The following is a 25,592-nucleotide window of genomic DNA, read 5'->3' on the forward strand; positions in this document are numbered from 1 at the left end:
AGAACATTTGAGGTCATGAGTTTGAGACCAGCCTGGCCAACACTGCGAAACCCTGCCTCTGCTAAAAATACAAAAATTAGCTGGGCGTGGTGACAGGTGCCTGTAATCCTAGCTACTCAGGAGGCTGAGGCAGGAGAATCGCTTGAATTTGGGAGGCAGAGGTTGCAGTGAGCCGAGATCGCGCCACCGCACTCCAGCCTGGGCGACTGGAGGGCTGGGTCTGGGCTACCTCCAACCTTGACTTTGTTGATGGTCATTCTGTCTCCTGTTCTCCCCACCCTGCCATCCCCTGCTTTGCTTCCTTTTGCAAAACTGTCCCCTGCTTTGAGACTCTGTCTCAAAACAAAACAAAACGAAACAAAACAAAACAAAAATCCCAGGCATAAAACAGACAAGCCATGAGGGTTCATTCACAATGATTTTATTGGCTGCCCCTCCACGCCGAGCTGTGGTGGATAAGCAAGAGGGTGAAACTGGGGCCTCACCTCCCCAGGACCCACCCAACTCCCAGGCATCACAGGGACAAGGCACTTTTCTAGCAGCCTGGCGACCTCTAGGACTCCGATTTGGTCTGGGCCCAAACCTCACCTGAGACTGCCCATGCCCCCCCATGCACCCCACCCTCTCAGACATCCTGGTGACCTAGGCTGAGATGGTCAGGAGGGACCCTTCAGCTATACCATCCACCTCACTCACGCCGAAGCAGGTTCCTGGCCTGCCCAGCAGCAGCCTAAGGCTGAGCACAGACCAGGTAAGCATCTGTATGTTTGTTGAATGACTGAATGAGTGACAGTGAACTCTGGCCTGAGGGAGACCTGATACTTCCAGTCCCAACTGTGCACGCTCAGAGCCCCTCGATAGAGCTGGATCCATTTCCACCCAGCTGGCTCCATTTCTTGGTTTAGGGGAGCCTGAGATGAACAGATCACAAGCCTTTCACACCGTCTGATCTCTCAAGCCTGCCCTAGGGCTGTCTATGGAGGGCTTCCTTTGTGCCAGGGAACTTGTCAGTTTCTCTGATCCACACACACGAATGATCTAAAATGCAAAGCCATTTGCAATCATAATTTCCAACCGTCCTGGTCTCCCCTCCTGACTGCACGAGGCTTAGGAGCATGTGAGCCTTTTTCAGCTGCAGCTTCATATCAACCCTTCCATACAGAGCGGGGGCCAAGGGTCGAAGGGGAGCGCAAAGCTCAGAGAAGGAAGGCAACTTGCCCAGGGACGCCCAGCAAGAGTCGGGACTGCTAGGCATGCAAGGTCTAGCCACTGAGGAGCTTGGGTAAGAAGAGACTTTGAAATGGCAGCACCTGGCTCACAGGTACTTAGAAAATATCCATCAAATGAATGAATCTCAACATGGCTTAAAGTTCTTCAGGCGTTAAGATGCATTTTTTTTTTTTTTTTTTTTTTTTGAGACAGACTCTCGTTCCATCATTCAGACTGGCGTGCAGTGGTGCAATCTCAGCTCACTGCAGCTTCCGCCTCCCAGATTCAAGCGATTCTCCTGCCTCAGCGTCCCGAGTAGCTGGGATTACAGGCATGCACCACCGTGCCTGGCTAATTTTTGTATTTTTAGTAGAGATGGGGTTTCACCATGTCGGCCAGGCTGCTCTTGAACTCCTGACCTCAGGTGATCTACCCGCCTCAGCCTCCTAAAGTGCTGGGATTACAGGTGTGAGCCACCGCACCCAGCCAAGATGCAATTTTAAAGAAGGAAAAAAAGAACTAAGAATATCACTGCCGATCAGGCTTTCTGGCTAGAGCTGCTGCCAGGATTCTGTGAACCCCTCCAAAAGCTGTGACTCTCTGGGGTCCTGGCAGACAGAGAGAGGGAACCCCGATTTCTACAACAGTTCTTCATTCTCATCTTCATATCTCACCCCCACATCAGCCCTGGATGGTGAGCCAATGACCCTGTTTGCAGATGGAGAATTCAAGGCCAGGAAAGGATAGATCTGAGCACAGGAAGCTTCCCACCTCAGAGGGTCCTGGGTCCGGGTTGTCTCCCTGGTGCTCCTTGGGCCACCCCCTAATCTGCATTCTTGGTCTTCTTCTTCCTGGAGCCCTCGCTCAACTCCTCCTTGGACTTGGCAGGCATGGCCGAATGCTGGGGTCCTGGCCCACCACTGCCATGGGGTCCACCGTGGTTGTCATGGTGATGATCACCCCCGCAGGCTGCACCAAACAGCACGGGGCAGATGTAGCCCTCCAGCGCATCAAAGGGGGAGCTGTGTGAGTGGGTGGCCGTCAGGAACACCTGAGGTGGGGTGGCCAGCGGGACAGCCAGAGAGACAGAGGGAGACCAAGGAAGAAAGCACAGGGGATGAGGGGAGAGAACGTCAGCAAAGTCAAGGCTGGAGGTGGCCCAGACCCAGCCCTCTAGCTGCATGCACCCCCAGGACAATGGACGATCATCTCAGGTTTCCCAGGATGCCAGACTTCAATGTTGACCCCTGGAAAGTTCCAGGCACACTGGGACTGCTGGTCACCCATCCCCCAGAATTCCCCACTACTCCTAGGCTCAGAGGAAAGCCATGCTAAGTGCTAGTCTGAAGATCTGTGTCCTCCCAAATTCATGTGTTGAAAGCTATCACCAAGATGATGGTCTTGTGAGGTGCGGCCTTTGGAGGGATGATCAGATCGTGAGGGTGGGGCCTTTGGGAATGAGATTAGTGCCCTTACAAAGAGGCCCAGGAGAGCTAACCAGTCCCTTCCACATGTGAGGACATAGTGAGATACTGCCTGTCTGCAACCAGGAAAGAGGGCCCTCATCAGAACCTGACCAGGCTAACACCCCGATCTTGGACTTCCCAGCCTCCAGAACTGTTAAGAAATACATTTCTTTTGTTTTTCTTTTTTTATTTTTTTGGAGACAGGGTCTCACTCTGTTGCCCAAACTGGAGTGCAATGGCCTGATCTCAGGTCACTGCAGCCTCCGCCTCCTGGGTTGAAGCAATTCTCGTGCCTCAGCAACCCAAGCAGCTGGGATTACAGGCATGCACCACCCATACCTGGTTAATTTTTGTATTTGTATTTTGTTTGCCTGTTTGTTTTCGAGACAGAATCTCACTCTGTTGCCCAGGCTGGAGTACAGTGGTACAATCTTGGCTCACTGCAACCTCCACCTCCCAGGTTCAAGTGATTCTCCTGCCTCACCCTCCTGAGTAGCTGAGATTACAGGCATGCGCCAACATGCCTGACTAATTTTTGTATTTTTAGGAAAGACAGGGTTTCACCATGTTGCCTAGGCTGGTCTTGAACTCCTGGCCTCAAGTGATCTGCTTGCCTCTCCCTGTTTCCCTAATGCAGGGAGACGTAGGCTCACTCCCTTTTGACAGCCTTAGAGTCCTTGCCCAGGGAACACACAGTCCTGAGCTGGGGTCTTCATGCAGAGGGAGAGAGCCCAGCCCCTGAAGACCCCTCCTGGGTAGGGTGATGTCAACTCAAGGCATGACTGTCAAGACTAGAACTATTCCTGGTCCAACTGAGTTCCCGGCTACCTGATGCTGCCATTTCAGCTTCTTGTCCCTCTGGTCTCTGTACCCAAGGGACTGGGCCCACCTTGACCTTTGCTCGGGCTGGGTCCTTTGCGCAGAGGCCTGTTCCCTTCACCTGTGTCCTGGCTGCTGGACACTGCCTTTTAAAGACCCTCTTCCCAGCAAGCTACTGGCAGGCGTGTCCCTCTCTGGGCTGCCCTGTCCCAGCCACATAAGGCTAGGAGTATCCAATTTCCCCACCCCCGCCTGGAGGTCGGTGGGGGGAGGGGGGCGGGCATTGGTCAAGGCAATAAGGCAGCAGGAAGAAAAGGGCTTACCTTACAGGACACCATGAACATGGTGAAGATGAAGATGAGGGTGGCTTTGGACACTGGGAGCCAGCGGGTCTGCTGGAGGGTGAAGAGGATGGCTCCGTACAGGCTGGCCTTGGTGGGGCTGGAGGGAGTAGCTGTTATTACTGGCAGGTGCCTGCATGGCTCAGGTCTTCGTAACTCTGGCCCATACCCCCCTGCCCTGGCACCAGCTTCCATTTCTCCCATCCCAGCTTCTCCCTTTTCTCTTTGAGATGGAGTCTTGCTCTGTCACCCAGGCTGGAGTGCAGTGGCGCGATCTCAGCTCCCTGCCACCTCGGCCTCCCGGGTTCAAGTATTTCTCCCACCTCAGCCTCCTGAGTAGCTGCGATTACCGGCGTGCACCACCATGCCTGGCTAATTTTTGTATTTTTAGTAGAGATGGGGTTTTCACCATGTTGGCCTAGCTGGTCTCGAACTCCTGACCGCAAGTGATCCTCTTGGCCTCCCAAAGTGCTGGGATTATAGGCATGAGCTACTGTGCCTGGCCACGGCTTCTCCTGATCATAGGTGGGAGGATGAGGTGGTGTCATCCTATGCACGATGGGTTAACCTAGTCCAAAGAAAGGGCTGGCCTCTGTCTAGCTCCTGGAATATGCCCTCTAAACCCTTGGGGTGTCCTGCCTGGTAAGATTGTCTTTCTTTGCCTGGGAGCCTTGGGTCGCATCAGGTAGTAACAACGTAATTTATGGTGGGGATCCTGGGGCCTGCAGCCTCAGCTGGACCTCTAGAGGGCCTGAAGACTGAGGTCAGCCACACAGGTGGCTAGCTAGGTCTGAGCCTCCGTAAAAACCCTGGGTACCCAGGCTCAGAAGAGCTTCCCTGGTTGGCAGTACGCCATGCATGTTGTCACGCACTGCTGCTGGGAAAACAAAGCCCTGTCCAGGTGATTGCACTGGGAGAAAAACTGGATGTTTGCACCTTTTCTCTCCTGTAGTCTGCCCCATGTGCATTTGATCCCTGCTGATTTCTTGTTTGTGTACGTGTTGGAGTCTTGCTCTGTCGCCCAGGCTGGAGTGCAGTGGTGCGATCTCAGCTCACCGCAACCTCCGCCACCCTGGTTCCAGCAATTCTTCTGCCTCAGTCTCCAGAGTAGCTGGGATTATAGGCACCCACCACCACGCCGGGCTAATTTTTGTATTTTTAGTAGAGATGGGGTTTCGCCATGTTGGCCAGGCTTGTTTCCAACTCCTGACCTCAAGTGATCCACCCGCCTTAGCCTCCCAAAGTGTTGGGGTTACAGGCATGGCTGATGTCATCTTATTTATTTATTTTTTAGAGACAGGGTCTCACGGCCGGGCACAGCGGCTCATGCCTGTAATCCCAACACTCTGGGAGGCCAAGGCGGGTGAATCACAAGGTCAGGAGTTCCAGACCAGCCTGGCCAACATGGTGAAACCCCGTCTCTACTAAAAATACAAAAATTAGCTGGACGTGGTGGTGGGCGCCTGTAATCCCAGCTACTCAGGAGGCTGAGGTAGGAGAATTGCTTGAACCCAGGAGGTGGGTGTTGCAGTGAGCTGAGTTCGCACGGCTGCACTCCAGCCTGGGTAGCAGACCCAGACTCCATATCAAAAAAAAAAAAAAAAAAAAAAAAAAATTTCCAAGTCACGGCACCAAGAAAAAAAAATTATTTTAATTAAAAAAGGAAAAACAAAAAAGAGACAGGGTCTCACCACCCAGGCTGGAGTGCAGTGGTCTGATCATGGCTCACTGTAACTTCAAACCCCAGGGCTCAAGCAATTCTCCCACCTCAGCCCCCCAAGTAGCTAAGACTAGAGTTATGTGCCACTGTCCCTGCTTAATTTTTAAGGTTTTTTTTTTTTTTTTTTTTTTTTTGTAGAGATGGAGTCTTGCTATGTTGCACAGACTGGTCTCGAACTCCTGGCCTTGAATAATCCTCCTGCCTTGGCCTCCCACAGTGCTGGGATTACAGGCGTGAGCCGCAGCACCCTCCCTCTGCTGATGTTATTCTATAGGTTGTCATGGTAATAAATCATAATCCTGAATATAATGGCTTTGCTAAGTTCTATGAGTCCTTCTGGCAAGTCATGGAACGTCAGGGTGGTCTTGGGGATCTCCCATCAGCTCATTCCCGCAGAAAATGTGATTACAACATGCAAAGTTATCCTTAACTTTTATTTTTTTCCTTGCAGAATAGGTTTAAAATATTTTCATTTGTTGCCAAAGACAGGCCTGTGACTTATACTCCTAGTATCTATCTGTCACTCACTGCTTTTTTTTTTTTTTTTTTTTTTTGAGACAAGGTCTCAAATCTGTTGCCCAGGCTGGAGCACACTTGTGTGACCACAGCTCACTTCAGCCTCAACATTCTGAGATCAAGCAACCCTCCTGCCTCAGCGTCCTGAGTAGCTAGGACTACAGGCAAGCGCCACCATACCTGGCTAATTTTGTTTGTCTTTTTTTTTTTGGAGATGGGGGTCTTGCAGTGTTGCCCAGGCTAGTCTTGAATTTCTGGCTTCAAGCAATCCTCCTACCTCAGCTTCTTGAGTAGCTGGAATTACAGGGTTGAGCCACCATGCCCAGCTTCACTGCATGTATTTACGAATTTTATTTATTTATTTATTTATTTATTTAGAGACAGAGTCTTGCTCTGTCGCCCAGACTGGAGTGCAGTGGTGCAATCTCAGCTCATAGCAACCTCTGCCTCCTGACTTCAAGCAATTCTTCTGCCTCAGTCTCTCGAGTAGCTGGGACTACAGGTGCACCACCACACCTGGTTAATTTTTAAATTTTATTTATTTATTTAGTTTGAGACGCATTTCGCTCTTATTGCCCACTTGCCTCCTGTGTTCAAGCGATTCTCCTGTGTCAGCCTTCCAAGTGGCTGGGATTTCAGGCATGCGCCACCATGCCCAGCTAATTTTGCATTTTTAGTAGAGACGGGGTCTCTCCATGTTGGTCAGGCTGGTCTTGAAACTCCTAACCTCAGGTGATCCACCCACCTCGGCCTCCAAAAGTGCTGGAATTACAGGTGTGAGCCACCATGCCTGACGTAATTTTTGTATTTTTAGTAGAGACAGTGTTTCACCATGTTGGCCAGGCTGGTCTCGAACTCCTGACCTCAGGTATCCACCTGCCTCAGCCTCCCAAAGAGCTGGGATTACAGACGTGAGCCACTGCACCCAACCTAATGATGATACTTCTACCTGATATTTCCAAAGCATTCACCAGTTTCCAGGGCCAGGTGATTTATATACATAATTCCTCCCCACCCCTCCCTCTTTCTTTTTTTTTAACATTAACGGTTTGGTATCTGAATACTTTTTTTTTTTTTGAGACAAGGTCTTGCTTTGCCATCCAAGCTGGAGTACAGTGGCATGATCCTAGCTTACTGAAGCCTCAGATTCCTGGGCTCAAGTAATCCTTCTGCCTCAGCCTCCTGAGTAGCTGGGACCATAAGCGCATGCCACCATGCCTAGCTAAGTTAATTTTTTTTTGTAGCGAAGAGGTCTCATATGTTACCCAGGCTAGTGTTGGACTCCTGGGCTCACGCAATCGTCCAGCCTTGCCCTCCCAAAGTGCTGGGATTACAGGCGTGAGCCACCACACCCAGACCCCCAACAAGGTCTTTTAAAAATGCACTATGCTGGCGTGTGGGTGGCTCATGCCTGTAATCCCAATACTTTGGGAGGCCGAGGTGGGCAGATCACTTGAGGTCAGGAGTTCCAGACTAGCCTGACCAACATGGCAAAACCCTATCTCTATCAAAATATGAAAATTAGCTGGGCGTGGTGACAGGTGCCTATAATCCCAGCTACTCAAGGGGCTGAGGCACAAGAATCTCTTGAACCTTGGAGGTGGAGGTTGCAAGGAGCTGAGATCACGCCAGTGTGCTCCAGCCTAAGCAACAGAGGAAGACTCCATCCCCCTCCCCCCCCCAAAAAAAAGCATTAAGTGGCCGGGCACGATAGCTCAAGCCTGTAATCCCAGCACTTTGGGAGGCTGAGACAGGTGGATCACGAGGTCAAGAGATTGAGACCATCCTGGCCAACATGGTAAAACCCCATCTCTACTAAAAGTACAAAAATTAGCTGGGCATGGTGGCGTGCGCCTATAGTCTCAGCTACTCGGAGGCTGAGGCAGGAGAATTGCTTGAACCTGGGAGGTGGAGGTTGCAATGAGCCGAGATTGTGCCACTGCACTCCAGCCTGGCACCTGGCAACAGAATGAGACTCTGTCTCAAAAAAAAAAAAAGCATTAAGCTAAATGCAATGTGGGATCCTGCATTGGGTCTTGGATGCTGCCACCTGGCCTTGCCCACTTACCTCCAGATATGCTGCCAATGCACACTGCATGCCCCATGCTCTGTGCCCTGACCCTGCACACCTGGCAGCATTGCTGCTCTTCTGATTTGACAGTTGGCAGAGATGCTGGCCTCTGTTGGGAGGCTCCTCCTTGGCCAGTGAACTCCTGCTCACCCTTCAAAACCCCAATCAGATATAGCCTCCTGCTGCAGCTCCGCCCTCCCCAACCTCCAAACAGAGCAGAGCTATGGCTCTGCTTTGAGCTTCCCCAGCCACTCTGAAAGGCAGAGTCAAGGGCTGAGGCCTCTCAAGTTATCAGTAGCATCCAACTCAGGGTTAGGCACCCAGACATACAGAAAGGAGGGAGGGAGAGGTGGGGTGGGATACTCACAAAGACATATGCAGGATCTCGTTGGTCTCTGGCTTCCAGACCCCTCGGAGCAGCTGCTCAAAGTTGGACATGAGGGCGACACCAGAACCTACAGGACAGGGGGCTTCTGAATAAGCTCACCACCCCCCGCTCTCCTTTTCCTCTTGGTTGAATTCCCAGGGAAGCAGTCTCTCCGCTCCCGAAGTCTTCTCTAGAGGGACACTTAGCCTGGGGGTGTAGGATCATCAGCTGCAGGTGGGGAAACTGAGGCTCAGAGAGGACAAAGCTTTGCCTTGCTGAGGGTCACATGGCAAATTCTTAGCAAAAGCCACCTGAAGGAATCAGTCATGTCCCCACCAGCAAGGCAGGTCTTTAACCTGGGGTTGCCTGTCTTGATGCCCCTAATCCAGGACCCCAAGCTATACATGAGGCTTACAAGGCAGCCCCCACCCCCAGTCTCTCTCCTCCAAGTTCTCCATCTTTCTCAAACCATCCATACTCTAGGAGAGATACTATACCCCTGGGGAATCTGCTCAGTAGTAAAAGGTTCCTGGAGAGGCAATAAGGAGACTCAAATGGAGATAGAATGGTTGAATTTCTGGAAGAATCTTCCCATTTACCCTAAATGTATTGGTTAAAGACACTTGGACATCCACTCCAGGAACTGCTGCACCAACTGGGGTGGCTGCTAGGTACTACTGGACCAGGGAATCGCATCTGGGGCGCATTTTGCTCCCAAGGAAGCATCTGGCAATGTTGAGAAACACTTTGAGTTGTCACAGTTGGGGAGGGAGCACTACTGGCATTGAGTGAGTGAAGGCCAGGGAGGTGGCTCACCACTGTATATGCACAGGTTGACCCCCACAGCAAGGAGTAACTGAGGACACCGTGGCTCAATGGATGGTGATTCTATATCATGGCACTTTGTGGGTACCCATATATTGTAGGCAGGAAGGGAGGAGAAAGTGCCCAGTGGTTTTCGGCACTTGCTCAGGCTTGAGCCACCGCTTGAGCCACCGCGCCCGGCCAACTCTTGTTCTCTACCTGCTTTCTTGTTACTCCTTGGCCCACTTCTCCAACTTTTAATGTTGAACTCTTTTTATGTACTTTGGGCTCTGTTTCTAGGTGCACATATGTTTATAGGTGCTATAACTTCCTGGTGTATTGGCTCTTTTAACGTTATAAAACGTTCTTTATTTTTTTGAGATGGAGTCTCACTCTGTCACGCAGGCTGGAGTGCAATGGCGTGCTCTCGGCTCACTGCAACCTGCGCCTCCCGGGCTCAAGTGATTCTCCTGCCTCAGCCTCCTGCGTAGCTGGGATTACAGGCATGCAACACCACACCTGGCTAATTTTTGTATTTTTAGTAGAGACGGAGTTTCACCATGTTGGTCAGGCTGCTCTCAAACTCCTGACCTCATGATCCACCCACCTCGGCCTCCCAAAGTGCTGGGACTACAGGTTTGAGCCACCACGCCTGGCCAAAACGTTCTTTATTTCTAATAACATTTTCATTATTACTTTACTCTTTTAGTTTTAATTTTTTAGAGACAGGCTCTTGCTCTGTTGCCTACCTGGAGTGCAATGGCACAATCACAGCTCACTATAACCCTCAACTCCTAGGTTCAAGTGATCCCTCCACCTCAGCCTCTTTTTCTTTTTTTTTTTTTTTTGGCTCTAGTACTTGCCACACCTCAGCCACCTGAGTAGCTAGGACTACAGGTATTAAGCCACCATGTCCAGCTCTATCTTCTGCACATGAAAGGGTCTGTAAGCTTCACTGGGCTGACAAAGGGGCTATGGTCCACAAAAGTTAAGAACTCCTATAGCTAGAGCTCTAGAGAAGAAGGATTTCTTACCCACAGCAATTTAGCTCCCTAGGAGGTGTTTGGAGACCATTTCTTCTCTTTCTTTTTATTTATTTTTTTGAGAGGGAGTCTCACTCTGTTGCCCAGGCTGGAGTGCAATGGCACGATCTTGGCTCACTGCAACCTCTGCCTCCCAGGTTCAAGCAATTCTCCTGCCTCAGCCTCCTCAGTAGCTGGGACTCAAGATGCATGCCACCACGCCCGGCTAATTTTTGTATTTTTAGTAGAGACAGGGTTTCACCATCTTGGCCAGACTGGTCTCGAACTCCTGACCTCATGATCCACCCAGCTCGGCCTCCCAATGTGCTGGGATTACAAGCGTGAGACACCGGACCCGGTCTTGGAGACAATTTCTTTTGTCGCAGCTGGGGACAAGTGCGCTACTGGCATCCCGTGGGTGGAGACCAGGAGTGCTGCTTGACATCTTACAATCCACAGGGCAGCCCCCACCACAAAGAAATACTCAGCCCCACAGGTCAGTAGTGTTGCAAGCGAGAAACCCTGCTCTGGCAATACTGACTTTTGTCGTTGTCATCACTGTCCTAGGTACCCCTGACAGTAACATTTCTGGAAGAACCTTCCCACTTACCCTAAAGGTATTGGGAGATTTGGACAACTAGTCCAACATTTACACCCCTTCGCTTGGAGCAATGGCTTTCCCAGCCGGAGGTGCCTGGTAGCACCACTGGACCAACGGTTCTCCACTTGGGCGATTTTTCATTGTCATCATCCTATTTACCTTTGACCCACCCAGTTGCAATCATGACGAACCACCCGTGGTGGTAGTGGTGATGGGCGTGATGGATGCCCACCGCGATCTTGCGGACTCGCACCACCTCCTTCATGGCCACGAAGATGAGTTTCACAGGCAAGAAGCAGACACACTTGTAGAAGAGGTCCAGGGGGCAGAAGAAAATCAAGTACCTTTTGGGAAGAGAATGCTGAGTGCCAGGGGACGAGCAGACCATGAAGGATGGGGGTAGGGAGCTGTGGCTGTGTCAGACACCCCCACCCACAACGTGCTGAGCCCAGACCAGTATGGGTTCAGGGCCACCGTGAAGGCTGTTGCATTCCAATGCTTCCAACCTGTCACCCCCCTGGTGCCCAGATTGTTCCTTCCCGCACCTGGCTCTGCTCTCCCATGCCCAGCATGGCTTACCAGACAGCTGAGGCCAGCAGGATGCTGGAGTTGTTGCTGAAGTAATCGATCAGCGGCTCCCCGAGGAGCAGGTCAGCCAGGATGTAGCTCCCGAAGCAATGCAGCATGGCACACAGCCAGGACGCCATCGGGTGGCGCCGGGACAGCTCGACCGCTCCTGGGAGGCACAGAAATGTCCCCCAGCATCACCAGAGTGCCAAGGGCAGGCTTTACTCCCATACACTCCAGCCAGCCTATCCCAATCCAGAGCGCCCACCTAACACTGTGCAGTTCATAAGTTTCAGAGGAGGAACCAAGGCTCAGAGAGGCTGTGTGCATGCCTGAGGTTTCACAGAGAAAACAGAGAGCCGAGGGGGAGTCCTTTCCTCCACACCCAGAGAGGTGGCAGTGATGATGACACTGGCTCACATTTAGGACTCATTAAATCCTCATCAGTGCCCCAGCCAAGTGATGGCTTTTATGATTACAGAAGTCTCCTTATTGTCATGAGGAGACTGAGGCTTGGAGAGATGGGCCAGCTTGCCGCTGGGAATGCATTGAAATTGCTACTCTGGGCTGGGCGTGGTGGCTCACATCTGTAATCCCAGTACTTTTGGAGTCCAAGGTGGGCAGATCACTTAAGGTCAGGAGTTCAAGACCAGCCTGGATAACATGGTGAAACCCCCATCTCTAAAAATACAAAAATTAGCCGGAAACAGTGGTGCATGCCTGTAATCCCAGCTACTGGAGAAGCTGAAGCAGGAGAATCACTTGAACCCTGGAGGTGGAGGCTGCAGGGAGCCGAGATTGCACCACTGCACTCTAGCCTGGGTGACAGAGCAAGACTCCGTCTAAACACGCAAACACACACACACACACACACACACACACACACACACACACATACACACACACAAAGATATGAAAGAAATTGCTTCTCTGACCTCAGCTGATCCCAAGATTCCTAAGAGCTTATGCTGGTCTTCTTTTTTTTTTCTCTTGTTTGAGATAGTCTCACTCTGTTGCCCAGACTGGAGTGGAGGGGTGCAATCCTGGGTAACTGCAGCCTCTGTCTCCTGAGTCCAAGCGATTCTCCTGCCTCAGACTCCCGAGTAGCTGGCATTACAGGTGCCTACCACCATGCCTGGCTAATTACTGTATTTTTTTTTTTTTTTTTTTTTTTTGAGACGGAGTTTCACTCTTGTTACCCAGGCTGGAGTGCAATGGTGCGATCTCGGCTCACCGCAACCTCCGCCTCCTGGGTTCAGGCAATTCTCCTGCCTCAGCCTCCTGAGTAGCTCGGATTACAGGAATGTGCCACCATGCCCAGCTACTTTTTTTTGTATTTTTAGTAGAGACGGGGTTTCACCATATTGACCAGGACGGTCTCGATCTCTTGACCTCGTGATCCACCCGCCTCGGCCTCCCAAAGTGCTGGGATTACAGGCTTGAGCCACTGCGCCCGGCCAAATTACTGTATTTTTAGTAGAGAAGGAGTTTCACCATGTTTGCCAGGCTGGTCTCCAACTCTTGGACTCAAGTGAAGCTCCTGCCTCAGCCTCTCAAAGTGCTGGGATTATAGGCATGAGCCATCGCGCCCAGCCTTATGCTGGTATTCTTATACCTGCTGTCTTTAAAAAATATTTTTATTACTGTAAAATATACATTATATTTACCATTTTATGCTGGGCACAGTGGCTCATGCCTGTAATCCCAGCACTTTGGGAGGCTAAGGCGGGTGGATCACAAAGTCAGGAGATCGAGACCATCCTGGCCAACATGGTGAAACCCCATTTCTACTAAATACAAAAATTAGCCGACTGTGGTGGTGCGCACCTGTAGTCCCAGCTATTCAGGAGGCTGAGGTAGGAGAATCACTTGAACCCAGGAGGCGGAGGCTGCAGTGAGTCAAGATCGCACCACAGAGCTCTAGCCTGGGCAACAGAGCAAGACTCTGTCTCAAAAAATAAGGAAAGAAAGAAATAATAAAAATAAATTTACCATGTTACTTTTCTAAAAAAATTTGTTTTTAGACAGGGTTTCACTCCTACCAGCCAGGCTAGAGTGCAGTGTTGCAATCACATCTCACTGTAGCCTTGACTTCCTAGGCTCAAACAGCCCTCCCACCTCAGCCTCAAAAGTATTTGGGACTAAAGGGACACACAACAAATGCCACCACACCCTGCTAATTTTTGTAGTTTTAGTCGAGAGGGGGTTTCTCCATGTTGGCCAGGCTCGTCTCAAACTCCTGACCTCAGGTGATCCACCCACCTCAATCCCCCAAAGTGCTGGGATTACAGGCGTGAGCCACCGCGCCTGGCCTGGACACTTTTTAAGAGACAGCATCTCGCTCTGTCACCCAGGCTGGAGTGCAGTGATGCAATCGTGGCTCTCTGCAGCCTCAAACTCTTGGGCTTGAGCCTCCCAAGTAGCTGGGAGTACAGGCATATGCCACCTGCCTGGCCAATTTTTATACTTTTTTTTTTTTTTGGTAAAGATAGGTTCTCGATGTGTGGCCCGGGCTGTTCTTGAACTCCTGGCTTCAAGTGATCCTCTCACTTTGGCCTCCCAAAGTGCTAGGATTACAGGCTTGAGCCACCAGCAGGTCTGGCCATGTCTGATGACATTGCAACAACAATGACATTCTCTGTTCCATTTATTAATTGAGAGACAAGTAGTGCACTCTATTCTGCAGAAGGAATTTCCTTCTTCTTAGCTTGGTCAACTTCAAAGAGGAAGAAATAATCATCAATGCCAGAGTTTCTCCTACAAACCCAGGAGAGAGCATCAGTGGGCACAACCATGTCAGAGGCAACTTGGCAATACCAGGGAAATAGGAAGCTGTGCATCCCCTGGGCCCCAACAGTTCCACTCCTTGCTATTAACAAGAACCAAGCACCATAAACAGAGATAGAGAAGGAAGATGTTCACTGATACAATGTTGCAACAAGAGAAAAGTGAAATCCATGGTCTCTTAGTAAAGCTGTGGGAAGCCACAAAATGTGGCCTGCCATACAGTAACTATTTAAAAGTGAACTAGGGCTGAGTGCGGTGGCTCACGCCTGTAATCCCAGCACTTTGGGAGGCTGAGGTGGGTGGATCACAAGGTCAGGAGACTGAGACCATCCTGGCTAACACAGTGAAACCCCATCTCTACTAAAAATACAAAAAAAAAATCCCAGGAGTGGTGGCACACACCTGTAGTCCCAGCTACTTGGGAGGCTGAGGCAGGAGAATCACTTGAACCTGGGAGATGGAGGCTGCAGTGAGCCAAGATGGTGCCACTGCACTCCAGCCTGAGTGACAGCGCAAGACTCTGTTTAAAAAAAAAAAAAAAAAAAAAAGGCGGGCTTGGTGGCTCACACCTGTAATCCCAGCACTTTGGGAGGCGGAGGTGGGCGGATCACTTGAAGTCAGGAGTTTGAGATGCAGCCTGGCCAAGATGGTGAAAACCTGTCTCTACTAAAAATACAGAAATTAGCTGGGCATGGTGGCGGGTGTCTGTAATCCCAGCTACTTGGGAGGCAGAAAATTGCCTGAATCTGGGAGGTAGAGGTTGCAGAGAAGCGAGATCATGCCCCTGAACTCCAGTCTGGGTGATAGAGGGAGACTCCGTCTCAAAAAAACAAGTGAACTAGGCTGGGTGCGGTGGCTCACCTAGCACTTTGGGAAGCCAAGGCAGTTGGATCACTTGAGGTCAGAAGTTGGAGACCAGCCTGGCCAACATGGCGAAATCCTGTCTCTCCTAAAAATACAAAATTTAGCCAGGCATGGTGGCTTGCGCCTGTAATCCCAGCCACTCGGGAGCCTGAAGCAGAAGAATCGCTTGAACCTAGGAGGCGGAAATTGCAGTGAGCTAAGACTGGCCACTGCACTTCAGCCTAGGTGACAGAGGGAGACTCTGTCTCAAAAAAAAAAAAAAAAAAAAAGGGAACTGGACCTTGATCAGGGTTTTTCAACTTCAGCCCTGTTGACATCTGGGGTTGGATCATATTTTGCTATGGGGCATCCTGTGCATTATAGCGTGGTAGGCAGCATCCCTGGCTTCTGCCCACTAGCTGTGACAACCAAGAATGTCTCCAGATATTGCCAAATTTATCCTCTGGGGACATCCCTTCTGGTTGAGAATCACTGTTCTAGATGTACCAACAAAGACAAGACCCATAAGCTTATTGCTGAGTGAAAAGACTGGGCTGCAAAATGATCACTTACGGCCAGGTGCGGTGGCTCACGCCTGTAATTAATCCCAGCACTTTGGGAGGCCGAGGCAGGCGGGTCACTCGAGGTCAGGAGTTCGAGACCAGCCTGGGCAACATGGTGAAACCCTGTCTCTACTAAAAATAAAAGAATTAGCCGAGCGTGGTGCCATGCACCTGTAATCCCAGCTACTCAGGAGGATGAGGCATCAAAATCGCTTGAACCTGGGAGGTAAAGATCGCAGTGAGCCCAGATGGCACCACTGCACTCCAGCCTGAGCAACAGAGTGAGATTCTGCCTATATATATATATATATAATATATATTATATTATATAATATAATATTATATATTATATTATATAATATAATATTATATATTATATTATATAATATAATATTATATATTATATTATATAATATATTATATATTATATTATATAATATAATATTATAATTATATTATAATATAATATTATATAATATTATAATTATATTATAATATAAATAATTATAATAAATTATAATAAATTATAATAAATTAAAATATATATAATATATGTATATTATTGTGTGTGTGTGTGTGTGTAACTCATCACCTATCGTTAGTGTTAGCATATTTTATATGAGGCCCAAGACAATTCTTCAAACATGACCCAGGGAAGCCAAAAGATTGGACACCCCTGTTTGAGAGTAAGTAATCATTACACTTGCCATTTGCCCCTCGTTTTGCCATCCCCACCAACTAACCATGTGATCTTGAACAAGCCTTTTTTTTCTCTCCACATCTCTGGGGTTTTTTTGTTTTGTTTTGTTTTGTTGTTTTTTGAGATGGAGTCTCACTGTCGGCCAGGCTGGAGTGCAGTGGCGCCATCTTGGCTCACTGCAACCTCCACCCGCCGGGTTCAAGCAATTCTCTCCTGCCTCAGCCTTCCGAGTAGCTGGGATTACAGGCATGTGCTATCACAGCCAGCTAATTTTGTATTTTTAGTAGAGACGGGGTTTCTCCATGTTGTCAGGCTGGTCTTGAACTCCTGACCTCATAATCTGCCCGCCTCACCTCCCAAAGTGCTGAAATTATAGGTGTGAGCCACCGCGCCCAGCCCACATCTGTTTTTAAAAATAAAGCAGAATGTTGCTTCTTTGTCTAACCCCTGATGAGAACTGGGATAAACTTTTCCCTCCTCTAACCTCATCCTGCAGTTATAAGCCCAAAATGCAGCTTCTCCCTGATCTCAAGGTTGTCCTGAGTCTCCACATTGACCAAGGTCCTAGGGTATGAGGTAAGATGCTCTCAGCCCCTTCTAGGGTCTATTTAAAACACAACTGGCTGAGAGTTAATCCCTTGGAGCAGCTGGTGGCCTGTGCAGAGGCCAGGTCGGGTGAGGCACCCATGTTTTGTAGAAATGGATACCTGTGCATCTAAAAATAACTCCCAGGGATTGAATTCTTTCCAGGATCTCTCTTGTGCCCTCTGGGACCATCTCAAGGACCGAGGTTGGGGAGTGGTGGCGGGGACCTGGCGTTTGCCTAAGTCATGCTCTGACAGGCAGATAACCATGTTCGCATCATGTGTGTGCCTGCTATATACGTCACATGCTGACTGGGTGCGGTGGCACACGCCTGTCGACCCAGGACTTGGGGAAGCCGAAGCAGGCAGATCACTTGAGCTCAGGAGTTCAAGACCAGCCTGGGCAACATGGTGAAATCCCGTCACATGCCTAGCTTCTGGCTCTGCCACTCACTCTGGCATGGCCTTGGGCAACTGACTGCCTGCTCCCCAAGCCTCAGTTTCCTTCACTGTCAAAGGACCAAGACGGCCAGGCTTGGTGACTCACACCTGTAATCCCAGCACTTTGGGAGTCTGAGGCGAGTGTATCACCTGAGGTCAGGAGTTTGACACCAGCTGGCCAACATGGTGCAACCCATCTCTACTAAAGATACAAAAAGTAGCTGGGCATGATGGTGGGCACCTATAATCCCAGCTACTTGGTACTTGGGAGGCTCACGCAGGAGAATTGCTTAAACCCAGGAGACGGAGGTTGCAGTGAGCCAAGATTATGCCATTGCACTCCAGCCTGGGCAACAGAGCAAGGCTCTTATCTCAAAAAACAAACAAACAAACAAACAAACAAAGCCTAGGTCCTTCCCCTTTCTGAACTCCTTCTCAGTTTCTCTTGCTGGGTTTTAGGGCAGCCCCCGGAAGCTAATAGGTTTTCACCTGCTGCGTGCCATGGACACACTCGCCTCTCATTGAGTGGTCTTAGGCTAGTCCCTCCCTTCCCCGGGCCTCAGTTTGCCCATGTGTAGCATGGAGAGGCTGTCTAGGGTGACCAATTATCCCCCTTTGCCTGGGCCTCAGGGGTTTCCTAGGACAAGGGACCTTTCTTTCTTTCTTTTTTTTTTTTTTTTTTTTTTTTGAGACGGGGTCTTGCTCTGTTAGCCAGGCTGGAGTGCAGTAGCACCAATCTCGGCTCCCTGCAGCCTCTAACTCCCAGGTTCAAGTGATTCTCCTGCCTCAGCCTCCCAAGTAGCTGGGATTACAGGCACCCATAACCATGACCAGCGGCTAACTTTTGTATTTTTAGTAGAGACAGGAGCTTCTCCATGTTGACCAGGCTGGTCTGGAACCCCTGACCTTAGGTGATCCACCCGCCTTGGCCTCCCAGAGTGCTGGGATTACAGGCAGGAGTCACCATGCCCGGCTGGACTTGGGACTTTCGATGTTCGTTTTGGGAAAGCCTGGACAAACTGGCCACTCCAGGGCTATATCAGTCATTTCAAAAGACTCCTGCAAGAGTGAAAAAGAGATTGCTTAGCGCCTAGCAACGACGCAAGAGGTATTTCTGGAACTGTGCGGAAATGGAAAGTACCTGTGGGTGGAAACTTCAGTAGATGGATTTTTAAAAAATCAGCTCTGCCTCAGACAAGAGGAAAAAGGCTTGGATCCCTAAGTCCTGGTCTGTAATGGACTCTGTGACTTTCCCTCTCCAGAGGTCAATACCTCATTTGCAGATGGCTGGACGGTGCTAGAAGGCTCGCCAGGGCACTCCAGCACCGTGCCATTTACTCGGAAGTATATGAGGCATGGGGTACTGACCAAGTCCCTCAGTGACTCAAGGACCAGTCTCTTCCTCCTGAGCCTTTGAGCTCAGCTTTCTGTGCCAGGTTCCTCCCCTGTAAAATGAAGACAGCAGCCCCTGCCTCACAAGGTTGAGCAGGGTGAATAGCCTCCTGCCCTAAAAAGCTTGTAGTTCAAACCAGAGATCTCAAACCAGGGATCAAAGAACAGTTTTCTTTGCTCCTAATGGCATATAAAAAACATTAAAACTTGACCAGGTGGGGTGGCTTTTGCCTGCAATCCCAGCACTTTGGGAGGCCGAGGCAGGCAGATCACCTGTTCAGGAGTTCAAGACCAACCTGGCCAACAAGGTAAAACGCTGTCTCTACTAAAAACGTAAAACTTAGCTGGGCGTGGTGGTGGGTGCCTGTAATCCCAGCTACTTGAGAGAAGTTGAGGCAGGAGAATCCCTGAACTTGGGAGGCAGAAGTTGCAGTCAGCTGAGATCGCACCACTGCACTCCAGCCTGGGTGACACAGCAAGACTCTGTCTCAATAAATAAATAAATAAAATAAAGAGGGCCTGGTGTAGTGGCTCACACCTGTAATCCCAGCACTTTGGGAGGCCGAGGTGGGCGGATCACAAGGTTAGGAGTTCAAGACCAGCCTGGGCAACATGGTGAAACTCTAAAAATACAAAAATTAGCTGGGTGTGGTGGCACGTGCCTGTAATCCCAGCTACTCGAGAGGTTAAGGCAAGAGAATCGCTTGAATTCGGGAAGCAGAGATTGCAGTGAGCCAAGATAGTGCCACTGCACTCCAGCCTGGGTGACAGAGCAAGACTCTGTCTCAAAAAGAAAAAAAAAAAAAAAGTTAAAACTGCAACCAAGATGCCCTGCAGGAAGTGAATGGAAAAACAAACTATGAAGCATCCTTACCATGAAGTATTATTCAGTGAGCTACATCAAGGCATGAAAAGCCATGGAGGAACCTTAAATGCATATTCCAAAGTGAAAGAAGCCAGTCTGAAAGGGGTACATACCACGTGATTCCAACCATAGGACATTCTGGAAAAGGTAAAACTATGGCAGTGGTAGAAAGATCAGTGGTTGGCCGGGTGCGGTGGCTCACGCCTGTAATCTCAACACTTCGGGAGGCCTAGGCAGGTGGATCTCTTGAGCCCGGAGTTCAAGATCACCCTGGGCAACATAGTAGGACCCCATCTCTATGTTGTTTTTGTTTTTGTTTTGAGACAGTCTCATTCTGTCACCCAGGCATGATCTCTGCCCACTGCAACCTCTACCTCCCAGGTTCAAGTGACTCTCTTGCCTCAGCCTCCTGAATAGCTGGGATTACAGGTACCTGACAGCATGGCCGGCTAATATTTTCTGCATTTAGTTGAGACACAGATTCTCCATGTTGGCCAGGCTGGTCTTGAACTCTTGACCTCAGGTGACTTGCCTGCCTCACCCTCCCAAAGTGCTGGGTTTACAGGTGTGAGCCATTGAGCTCAGCCAAGTCTACTGATTTAAAAAAGAAAAAGAGCCGGGCACGGTGGCTCAAGCTTGTAATCCCAGCACTTTGGGAGGCCGAGGCAGGTGGATCACGAGGTCAAGAGATCGAGACCATCCTGGTCAACATGGTAAAACCCCGTCTCTACTAAAAATACAAAAAAATTAGCTGGGCATGGTGGCACGTGCCTGTAATCCCAGCTACTCAGGAGGCTGAGGCAGGAGAATTGCCTGATCCCAGGAGGCGGAGGTTGCGGTGAGCTGAGATCGCGCCATTGCACTCCAGCCTGGGTAACAAGAGTGAAACTACGTCTCAAAAAAAAAAAAAAAGAAAAAAGAAAAAAGAAAAAGAAATGTTTGAACAGCCAACACAGACACAGAGGAAAAATCTGTTCTGGGGGTTCCAGCCCCAACCAGGTAGAGTTGTGCCTGCTTGGTTCTCACCTGGGGACAGATGGTCCCCACCTGGCTCGCCTCTGTGTAGTATATACGATCTGATTGGCCCCTGGAGGCATGGGAGTTTTGAGATTTATGATCCAGAATAACGGTTCTCAACTGGGAGAGACTGTGCCTCCAGGGACTCTGGCAATATCTGGGGCATTTTTGGTTGTCATTATTGGATGGTGGGGGCAGCGGGGAGGTGCTACTGGCCTCTAGAGGGTGGAGGATGCTATAAAACCTCCTGAAATGCACAGGGCAAGGCTGGAATACCCCAATGCAGAGAACCAGTTCTCATCCAGGGAAATTTTAAAAAATACTGATGCTTGGTGCCAACCCCAGTGATTGTGAATTTCTTATTATTTAGACGAAGTCTGCCTCCATTGACCAGGCTGGAGTGCAGTGGCATGATCTTGGCTCAATGCAACCTCGGCCTCCCAGGTTCAAGCCATTCTCGTGCTTCAGCCTCCTGAGTAGCTGGGATTGTGTAGGCTTGCACCACTACGCCTGGCTAATGTTTGTATTTTTAGTAGCGACAGGGTTTCACTGTGTTGGCCAGGCTGGAACTCCTGGCCTCAATTGATCTGCCTGCTTTGGCCTCCCAAAGTGCTGGGATTAAGGGTTGAGCCACCTCATCCAGCCCCACGATTCTGATTTATTTAATATTTTATTTTTTTGAGACTGAGTCTCGCTCTGTCACCCAGGCTGGAGTGCAATGGCATGATTTTGGCTCACTGCAACCTCTGCCTCCTGAGTACATGGGTCTACAGGTGATCGGCTACCATCATTCTCGGCTAATTTTTGTATTTTTAGTGGAGACAGGGTTTCATTATTTTGGTCAGGCTGGTCTCGAACTCCTGACCTCAGGTGATTTGCCCACCTTGGCCTCCCAAAGTGCTGGGATTACAAGTGTGAGCCACCGTACCAGACCAATGATTCTGATTTAAATGAAAGAGAGGTGATATCAGGACAAAAATATTTTATTTTATTTATGTATTTATTTATTTTTTGAGACGGAGTCTCACTCGGTCATCCAAGCTGGAGTACAGTGGTGAGATCTCGGCTCACTGCAACCTCTGTCTCCCAGGTTCAAGAGATTCTCATGTGTCTACCTCCCAAGTAGCTGGGATTACAGGCATGTGCCACCACACCTGGCTAATTTTTGCATTTTTAGTAGAGACAGGGTTTTGTCATGCTACGCAGGCTGGTTTTGAACTCCTGGACTCAAGCAATCTGCCCGCCTTGCCTCCCAAAGTGCTGGGATTACAGGCATGAGCTACTGCGTCTGGCCTCCAACACCTTACTTTTTCTAAGGAAACCAAGTACCTCACATTAATTGTACTGATTCTTGGAGTCAAGCAGACCTGGGCGGAGTCCCAAGGCTGCAACTGACCAGCCATGAGACCACAGGCTCACTGTGTATTTAAGATAGCTTAGTCACTATTTCCTATTTCCCCAGTTGTGAAAGGACGAGAGTGAACTGGGTGGGGTATCCTCAGCCTTGATAACATAACATCAGTCACCGAGGGAGTGGAGATTAATAATTCTGATTCAATTGGTCTGAGGTGGAGATAAGAAAAAAGCTCCCAGGGTTTGGAACGGCTTCTCAGCTTCAGGAACCTTCAGGCTCCAGCACTTCGAGTTTGGATGGTTTATTCTAGGACTTTTGCAGAAATATCTTGCAAGTCCCCAGGCAGCTGGGAGACCTCTTTTCTCGAAACATTTGTGTCCCACATCCCCACAAGGATCCAACCCTCCTCAGTTTCGGATTTTCTTTTTCGTATTTTTTTTTACTGAGACGGAGTCTCACTCTGTCACCCAGGCTGGAGTGCAGTGGTGCGATCTCAGCTCACTGCAACCTCCACCTCCTGGGTTCAAGGGATTCTCCTGCCTCAGCCTCCTGAATAGCTGGGACTACAGGTGTCTGCCACCACACCCAGCTAATTTTTGTATTTCTAATAGAAACAGGGTTTCACCATGTTGGCCAGGCTGGTCTTGAACTCCTGACCTCAGGTGATCTGCCTGCCTCGGCCTCCCAAAGTGCTGGGATTACAGGTGTGAGCCACCATACCTGACTAGTTTCAGATTTTCTAAGGTATGCAGGTTTCTGCAGTTGCCCAAGGACTGGGCCTGAGCCACTAGGAATTCTTCCCCAGAAAGGAAAGATAGCCCCATGTTCATGCTAGGAAAATACAAAAGCCTATTTTGTTTTGCAAATTAACTGTTCTCCTGGATAGCATTTAAAGAAATAGATTCTGGCATGTGAACAGGCAAAAATAGAATAAAAATTCCTAGCAAGTAGAGTGTAATCCTGTTAGTGTAAGAGCATGCATTGGCTGGGCGAGGTGGCTCATGCCTGTAATGCCAGCACTTGGGAGGCAGGTGGATCACGAGGTCAGGAGATCAAGACAATCTTGGCCAACATGGTGAAACCCCATCTCCACTAAAAATACAAAAGTTAGCCAGGCATGTTTGCATGTGCCTGTAGTCCCAGCTACTTAGGAGGCTGAGGCAGAAGAACCACTTGAACACGGGAGGCAGAGGTTGCAGTGAGCCAAGATCACACCACTGCACTCCAGCCTGGGTGACAGAGCAGGATTCTGCCTCAAAAAAAAAAAAAAAAAAGAAAAAAAAGAAAAAAGCAAACAAACAAAAAAGCGTGCATTTACGTCTATAACTACATAGGTATAAATGAACAGAAGAGAGATCAGGAAAGGTGGCCACCATTATGTTGACAGTAATTCTTTTTTCTCTTTGCCCTTTTCAGTTTGAGTTTTTAGTAAACAGGAGCACTTGTTTTCATCATCTGAGAATAAAGCTACTTCCTTTCTGAGCTATAGGGGTAATTTACATCTAAGTGGGAGGAAGGTTTATGAAGTTTGGGGTTCTGCTGTTTTTCTAAGTCTAAAATCTATTTTCTAGTAAGTTGCTGGTGTGCTAGAATGATGATGAACGAGAAACATTTGCTCATGGTGAATCTTGTATATAAAAATAGAACACGTTCTAAGGAAGCCATTCATCCTCATTTAAAAAATGACTTTTTAAACAAATCTAAGAAGCAGGATCTACCCTCCAGTGACCTCCCCAATGGGGGATCTGGAGCTGAGGGGCAGGACGCTGACCCCAAGTCACCCAGCCCTGGGACCGGTTCTGCTCCAAGGGTGGAAAGGATCTGGAGCCAGGGCTGGAAGAATTCCCGTGGGGACTCGAATGGCCCAGTGCCGTGGGGAAGGGAGGGGAGAGGAGGGTGCTGGACAGTTGCAGCGGGGAGGGGAACCGGTGTCACTTTCCGCAGCCCCCGGCGCGGCGGCCCTTATATAGACACCCCGCTGGCGCTCCCACTCCGCGTGCCAAGGTCAAGGAGGGAGGTCACACCTGCGTGCGGCCAGGGCAGCTAGCTGCATCGACTCCCCCACCTGCACCCTCGAAACGGCCAGCGCCCCTTGCCCAAGTTCCAGCAGCTCTGACCCAGCAAGGAGTCCCGGCCTTCTCTCCACCCCTCCCCAAAGCACCTGTTCCCCCTCCTCTAAACCGGCGCACGCCTCTCCTTCCCCTCCCCCAGCTTCAGCGTCCTGGGGGCTTCTACCCTGGGCTCACCCCCGCCCAGGTTCATCGCGGGAGAACCCCACGATTCTCGCGCCTGCCCACTCCCACGATGCAATCCCTGAACCTGTTCCCCTCACCCCGCTCCCTCCACCACGCACGGGTTTCTCCTCTCCGCGCCCCTCCCCGAGCTGCCCCCGCCCGCGCCCCGCGCTGCCCGCCCCTTCCAGCCCCCGACCCCGGCTCACCTGGCTCATACTTGAGGTAGAGGATGGAGACGATGAAGTAACTGAGGTCGAAGACCGGGAAGAGCGGCACCCGCGAGAAGCTGAGCGCCAGCTCGCCCAGGCTCAGCGCCGAGAGCAGCTCCATGGCGCCCACCCGCCGGTGCCACCCGGGGCCCCGGCCTCGTCCCTCCCGCCGCCCGCGGCCCAGTGACTGCACCCCCGCAGCTGGGCCCGCCCCCGCCCTCCAGGCGCCACCCCAGGCCCGGCCCCCGCGGGAGAGGAGGGGCGACGGCCCACCCAGGGACAGGTGGTGGGGACGCCCAGCCCCACGGATGGAGCCGGACGGTCGGGCGTCCCAGACGCTGACCCTCGTGCCATCGCGACCCCGCTCCACCCAGGGAGGAGGGGTGCGGGGCCCCGGTGCAAGGCGAGAGGGCCTGAGGGGCTACCCATTCTGGAGGCCCGTCCCTCATGCGGGTCACCGGTTCCCAGGGGGCCGAATCAGCCAGAACTGGTCTCCATCGGCTCAAGTCGGAGGACCCCGATCTTCGGTGGAACACAACGAGGACCCCCTAAGCCCTGGTGGGACCCCATGAATCTCACAACCCCTGTTCCCCGTGGAAATCGGATCGGTTAGGACCTCCGTCCTCTGTGGGGTCCTGCCCCACAGGGTCCGTTAGATCAGGAACCCCGTCCTCGGTGGGGCTCCGGAAGTCAGGATCCCCGAATCTTGTGGGGAGCAGCTCAGTGGGGATCCCCGCCCCCCATGGGGCCCTAAAGGATCTCATTTTAGAACCCAGTTGGTTGGGACGCCCGTTTCGAGGATCCCACTGCGTTAGTACCCCGCATTCAGTGCAGCTCTGGAATCGAAAGGATTCCTTCTCTCAGAAGCCCAATTTGGGACCCCAGCAAGTGAGAGGGAATTGCTGCCCAGCTAACCCTACGGCGCACGAGACCTCACGCAGGCGCGGCACGCTTCGAACGCGTGACCCAATCCCGCCCCAGAAGACCCCGCCCCTGAGTGACGTCAGGCGATGGCCCCGCCCCTTCTGCTCCGGCTCTCGGGACATCCCCAACGAGGTGGGGCGCTCGCGCTCCCCTAAAGGGGCCTGGCCTGCAGTGGG

At 50.7% G+C, this 25,592-nt stretch overlaps 1 protein-coding gene across 1 annotated transcript; it reads right to left on the reverse strand.

The window, feature by feature from the left end:
- Window positions 1–405: 405 nt before the first annotated feature.
- TMEM38A (transmembrane protein 38A) lies at window positions 406–24,838 on the reverse strand. The gene is made up of 6 exons (XM_010330193.3): window positions 24,490–24,838; window positions 11,516–11,672; window positions 11,096–11,280; window positions 8,510–8,597; window positions 3,818–3,935; window positions 406–2,260 (listed from the first exon to the last, which is right to left on the reverse strand). Exons 1-6 carry the CDS (start codon window positions 24,611–24,613, stop codon window positions 2,033–2,035), a joined length of 900 nt encoding a protein of 299 aa, XP_010328495.3. The 5' UTR covers window positions 24,614–24,838; the 3' UTR covers window positions 406–2,032.
- Between the last annotated feature and the right edge of the window lie 754 nt (window positions 24,839–25,592).

This window comes from Saimiri boliviensis, chromosome 14 (genome assembly GCF_048565385.1).
Source record: "Saimiri boliviensis isolate mSaiBol1 chromosome 14, mSaiBol1.pri, whole genome shotgun sequence".
Taxonomy (NCBI): Eukaryota; Metazoa; Chordata; class Mammalia; order Primates; family Cebidae; genus Saimiri; species Saimiri boliviensis.

Excerpts from the sequence above, each read along its gene's own strand:
- TMEM38A (XM_010330193.3), bottom strand. The coding sequence starts at position 24,613 with ATGGAGCTGCTCTCGGCGCTGAGCCTGGGCGAGCTGGCGCTCAGCTTC. Across the intron at positions 11,281-11,515 it reads CTGCTGGCCTCAGCTGTCTG|GTACTTGATTTTCTTCTGCC; the intron begins GTAAGCCATGCT and ends TCTTCCCAAAAG. Across the intron at positions 3,936-8,509 it reads GAGATCCTGCATATGTCTTT|CCCCACCAAGGCCAGCCTGT; the intron begins GTGAGTATCCCA and ends TACTCCCTCCAG.